The sequence below is a fragment of the Cetorhinus maximus genome, chromosome 22 (genome assembly GCF_964194155.1).
Source record: "Cetorhinus maximus chromosome 22, sCetMax3.hap1.1, whole genome shotgun sequence".
Lineage (NCBI taxonomy): Eukaryota > Metazoa > Chordata > Chondrichthyes > Lamniformes > Cetorhinidae > Cetorhinus > Cetorhinus maximus.
This window is the reverse complement of record NC_135900.1, coordinates 28757405-28763404: the sequence shown is the minus strand read 5'-3', so window position 1 is coordinate 28763404 and position 6000 is coordinate 28757405. Positions and strand designations below refer to the sequence as shown.

The following is a 6000-nucleotide window of genomic DNA, read 5'->3' as shown; positions in this document are numbered from 1 at the left end:
TGAGGACTCGAAACGTCAACTTTGTTCTTCTCCGCCGATGCTGCCAGATCTGCTGAGTTTTTCCAAATATTTCTGTTTTTGTGTTGAAGATATTCCCAATGTTGCTGTTGAGCTGATGGATGGGAATTCAGCAGTTCTTACATTAATAGAAACACTCATGCTACACAAGTGCCAGGCAATGACCATCTCCAATGAGACAGGATCAATCCATCTTCCCTGGAGGTTCAGCGACATTACTATCACTGGATTCTTCACTATCAGCATTCTGGAAGTCAGCCAGGGGGAATTACCTTTGACCAGAAACTTAACTGGATCAGCCACAGAACCATTGGCTACAAGAGCAGATTGAAAATTGGGAATTCTGTGGTGGGTAACTCACCTTGTGAATTCCTAATGCGTGTCCACCATCTACAAGACCCAAGCCAGGAGTGTGATTGAATACTCTCCACTTGCCTGGATGAGTGCAGCTCCATCAACACTCAAGTAGTTCGACATCATTTAGAATAAAACAGTCTCCTTTATTGACACCCATCCATCACCTCAAGCATTCACTCTCTCCACCACCGGTTCACAGTGGCAGCAGTGTGTACCTTATACAAGATGCAGTGCAGCAACTCTCTAAGTCTTCTTCAACAGCACCTTCTAATCCCATGCCCTCTATCACTAGAAGGACAAGGGCAGCAAACACATGGGAACACTACTACTACCTGCACTATAAAGCCACACTCTACCCTGACTTGGATCAATATCACTGCTCCTTCATTGTCGCTGGGTCAAAACCCTGGAACTCCCTTCCTAGCAGCACTGCAGCAGCTCACCACCACCTTCTCAAGGGCATTTATGAATGGGCAACAAATGCTGGCCTTGCTGGTAACACCCAAATGCTCTGAATGAATTCAAACAAAGTTCAGGTTATTACACATTCTAGGCAGTTTCCAATTGACCCATTCTCCAGTTGCACCAGGCTTTTGGAACTGACATTTTCATTATTTGGTCCCAAAGGCTTAGTGCCAGAAATGTGAACAACTGGGTCAGATTCTCCAAATGTTGTGTATCTTGCACAATGCTGCAATCAGATTACCCTAGACTTCTGTAATTATACTAAAGAGGCAAAATGTGGGCTTTTAAAAGAATATTTTAAGCACAATTGACTTAATAGAAAGTTCACACACAGTTAAGGCATTTCGAACTGTTTTTGAGTGACGTCGTTGGGGACGAGTGCATTTAAAGAAATGTAATCCAAAATATTTAGGCGTTTTCACTTTAACTATAACAATCGAAAGTGTTCTTGCCCACCCACTCAAGGGAGGGCGGCGTCATCGTGAACAGTGTTTATTTTTCGGAACTTAACGGAAACCATAATTCTAGAAAGTGAGGTCTGCTTAAAGAAGCAGAGGAGAGGGAGGCGGGCGGGAGATCGATATCTCAGGAACGGGTGCGGAGGACATTAAAAAAAAGTTATTCACTTTTGACATTTTCCCCTTTTCACAATTTAGGAAGTCACCAGCGCCTGTCACAATGCACTCTGGTGGAAGTTTGATTAGCTGGGCTCACAAATAAGGTCGGGGCTTCCAACTGGATTTAATCATTGAGTTAGGAATTGCTTCCCGCAGGCAAAGGCACCTCTTTCTGTGTCTGCTCCATGACGCAGACTGAATTTATTAATTTTTAACTGAGAACAGGAAAAAGAGTTCAGTGACAGGAAACTTGTGCAACAGGGCAACCTACGGTAATGCCCTGGAAAGCATTCCTGACGGGGTCGATTGCAAAGTGAACACGGGGCAATGCTGAACTGTTAACACTTCTGAGAATTTTAATGTACTCTTAGCTCTGACTCAAGTACATAAAACCCGGGCACACTAACTTTTTCTGCCATGGGTGTGAATTGAGAAGAACGTTCCTCCTCCACTGGCGTTGAAGATTGAAACCCGTCCCCATTTCATTCAAAATGTTGCTTGTTGAGCAGTTTGATTTGTTGTTTAGGGGAGGTGGTCGAATCTGGAGCGAAAGACCTTTCTGGGATATACCTCAGGCTACTCGCGAAGTGATCCAGCTGCTGATGGAGGCGTGTGTGATGTGACTGCTTTTGATGGAACCGTTATACCACTTGAAGGATAATTGTTGGGAGGTTCTCAAGAGTTAGGTAACAACACACCCTGACCAGCAACCCCTTGAGCCGTGACCCATGGGCAAGGTGCTGTACAAGCCCCCGGGGACAGAGCCCTGACGTTGATGGGCGGTTTTTGTGTGTGTGTGTGTGTGTGTTATTTGCCGTGGTGGCTCGTATTTCCTAAGCAAGCCCCGTGCCAGTGAAACGGAGTGACGGTGCTGTGCTCTGACACAGCGGAGTGCTGTTAGACATGTACCTTCGCCCAACCCTGGTGCCTTGCCGTCGCTTGAGATGCCCTCCTCGCCCTTTAGTGTTGGTAGTGGCGATCGCCGTCTGCTTGGTCTACCCATCACTCACAGTGTTCCGGCTCCGAGCAGAGAGCCTCAGCTCCCTCCTGCTGAACCAGGGCTCCTGGAATAAGTCAGCACAAGTTATATCAAACGGGGAAGAACCCGCAAGGGAGACACATTGCCTATCAGGATCTGCTGGACTGGATGTACTTCCTAAACTAATCGAGGTGGGAACAGTTGCACTGTAAATTGTGTTCAGTATATAATACGTGTGAGTTACAGATCATTTCGTACTAGAGGTCTGTGTGTGTGTGTGTGTGTGCAGTGTATCCCAACTTGGGGCTTTAAAGAGGCTGAACAAATGAAACTCTGCCACTAACTAATGGGGCTGGAAGTTTCCTTTGGCGTGTTTTTCGACAGTGTGGAAGTTTTCCAGTGTTAAAAACTTCCAGACTCCGGGAAATCGAGAGGTCCGGTTTAAGTTTTCTGACTTGCATTTTAAGCTTAAATGGATGTCGGTAACAAGGCGATGAAAGCCCATAACCCATGGGGTGAGGAGTTGACAGCAGTCGTCGATTGGGGGGCGGGGTGGTGGTGGTGGGTGGAATGGGGGTGGGGTATAGAGTTTAACTTATTTTTGGTACTGGACACGATGAAACTCTTCCAACCAGCGGATGTCCCAAGACTTGGTTCAAGAGTTCAAGTCGTGGGGAGGCGGAAACACAGCTTTAGACTGGGCATCTGTTAGTGATCTGATTTTAAACTTGCAATTTGATAGATGATCAATTCTTCCGATGATCCGATTACAACAACATTGCTTAGCTTTTATGCATGGAAAGGGCAGGAACCTCCAAGTGGGCAGCACCCTGTTTAGATGCTCATTGGTAATGTGCACTGGAGTAATGTGCACGTTACTGTAAATTAAAAAGTAGGTGCAACTTGTTAAATCAGAAATATTACACATGCAGGTATTCTATTTCTTAGTACCGTAAAACTGTGAAACGTCTTACCTCCGGTACTTTTTGTTTCTCATTATAATCCGGGGTTTTTTGTAGTAAATCCAAACTCCCCAACTCCCGGCTGTGTATCTGCTCTCTTATTCCTTTTAAATGAGGTGTCCTTTAATTTAGGTTCTTAAATTTGAAATGTTTTGTCATTTACACAGGGTACGGGAAAAAAGGACAATAATTATACCTAAGTAAATGACGGTTTCTAGATCACGGTGAAATTAAATGGTTGACCATTAGGAATTCATCTCTCTTATTTTCGTGTCTGCCCCTATTTGCTTTGTGCTCACCATTACAGGATTTGTAATTTCCCACCACTTGGGAGTTTCCAAGTAGGATTGGTAACAATTGTTAAACTGTGTGACAGTTACCAGTTATTGGTCTTTATCTGGTCAGAAACTGAATTGAAACTATCTAAGATAATTTTTACTGGGACACTTAAAAGTCACACATATGGGATGTAAAAGGGCGGTATTTAACCTTTTGAGTCGCCACTCATTTTTCAGAGGGGCAGACAATACTAGATTTTGCAACAGTTCCAAATTTGACTTCAAGTCTATATGCATTTATACAACGTGTGTGGCCATTAACTCCATGTAATAAATAGCTATCTCAGATATTTGAAATACAGGATTGTTCCAAGTACCTAAAATAGCAACCTCACCAGCATAATTGGTGATATCTTCTTAACGTTCCTGGGACTCATATTCAGGAACTGTATTGAGAACTTAAAGCTGCCAGTGTTATTTCAGTATTTAAACAGACATCAGACAAGAACTAGCACATTAATTAGCCACGTTTATAAGCAGAGTATTCAAGTGCATATTATTGAATTCTGTTGCTCTTTTTAAGGATATATGAAGCAGTCATTACGGATTTTGTAGGAGTATCATAGAATTATGCAAAGAATCTCTAAAAACTATAGATTTTTAGATGGGGGCTTGTTAAGCCCTAGGGAATACGTGACAGGACGCTTAGGGATCACAAAGTCATGTGTTTTCTTTTTGATCAGATTTTTGGGTTTGCTGACTTACTAAAATGTTGTTTGTGTAAAAAAAATTATGCAATGCTAGTATTGTTTTGCTTTGAGTAGCTTACACTGACTTTTGAAAGTAAGGGCAAAGTGTCCCTGGAATGTGTCAATATTGGCATTGTCCCTCTGAGTATTTGAAAGTAGACCCCACACAGAAATGTTTGAAACCTATTTACATTAATGATAAATGATATGGAAGAGTGTACTTTTAGTAATACTATAAACAGTACTGATTGCTTCCAACTGTGTAGCCACATGACAAGTAGAGGAAATGCATCGCATTTTAACATGGTTAAGTGTGATTCTGGAAACACACACAAAAAATGAGATGTTCATTACCAAAGCTGGTGAAAGAAAATGAATCCAATATGTTATTAAATATTCAAAGCTAATCCTACACAAGGATGCACTTTAATGATATTTGATTATTAGCTAAACAACTTTAATTATATGGTGTGTGATTTGCCTTACTAATCTGTTGTTTGTGTTGCTGTATACACAAACACCTGCCTTCTAAAAGATGTCAAAATATTGATAGAATCACAGAATTGTTATGGTGAAGAAGGAGGCCATTCGGCCCATCATGTCTGCACCAGCTCTCTGAGCATTTTAACTTAGTGCTAATCTCCTGCCTTTTCCCTGTAACCCTGCACATTGTTTCTATTTAAATAATTATCTAATGCTCTCTTGAATGCCTCAATTGAACCTGCCTCCACCACACTTCCACGCAGTGAATTCCAAACCCTAACTACTTGTGTGAAAAAGTTTTTTTCTCACCTCGCATTTGCTTCTTTTGCAAAACACCTTAAAACTGCACCCTCTGATTCTTGATCTCAGTATTTTACGAGCGGGAATAGTTTCTCCCTATCTACTCTGCCCAGACCCCTCACGATTTTGAAAACTTCTATCAAGCCTCCTCTTAGCCTTCTCCTCTCCAAGGAAAACAGTCCCAACTTCCCCAATCTTTCCTCATAACTGAAGTGTCTCATCCCTGGAACCATTCTCGTAAACCTCTACTGCACTCTCTGCGATGCGTTCACATCCTTCCTATAGTGTGGCTCCCAGAACTGTACACAATACTCCAGCTAAGGTCCAACCAGTGTCTTATATACGTTCATCATAACCTCCCTGCTCTTGTACTCTATGCCCCTATTAACAAAGCCTAAAATACTGTATGCTTTAGAAACAGCTCTCTCTGCCTGTCCTGTCACCTTTAATGACTTATGATAAGAGATGAAGAGCAGCAATAGGATGATTCCAGGACCCAATGCTCTAAGATATTATGAAGAGAATCTCAGAATTGAGCATGTTTTCATTATAGAATAGTCAATTTTGGGGAAATGTCCAGAACTTTTAAATTGTGAAGAGGCATAGATAATTAACTTTGAATTGAATACCAAGTGAAATGGCATAATTACAAAATCAAAACTCTTCATTTGAAACTAGAGATAAGTAGAATTTTTTTGACTCGTTAGGATTGAAAATTTAGGATATATGAATAAATATAAATTGAGAAGTTCTAATTTTGTAGACACAGGACCCATGAGCTGCAGAAACTAT

The 6000-nt window shown here is 41.8% G+C and overlaps 1 protein-coding gene across 3 annotated transcripts in view; it reads left to right on the top strand.

Annotated features, from left to right (window-relative positions):
* The first annotated feature begins 1686 nt into the window (after window positions 1-1686).
* cped1 (cadherin-like and PC-esterase domain containing 1) overlaps window positions 1687-6000 on the top strand; it is a 281530-nt gene continuing 277216 nt past the window's right edge. Inside the window, exon 1 of one of the 3 annotated variants that reach the window (XM_078567997.1) lies at window positions 1687-2627. In XM_078567997.1, coding sequence (XP_078424123.1) covers window positions 2361-2627 — 267 coding nt within the window. In that variant the 5' untranslated portion in view covers window positions 1687-2360. The remainder of the gene's footprint in view (window positions 2628-6000) is intronic. The other 2 variants (XM_078567996.1, XM_078567995.1) reach the window with 2 other exon arrangements.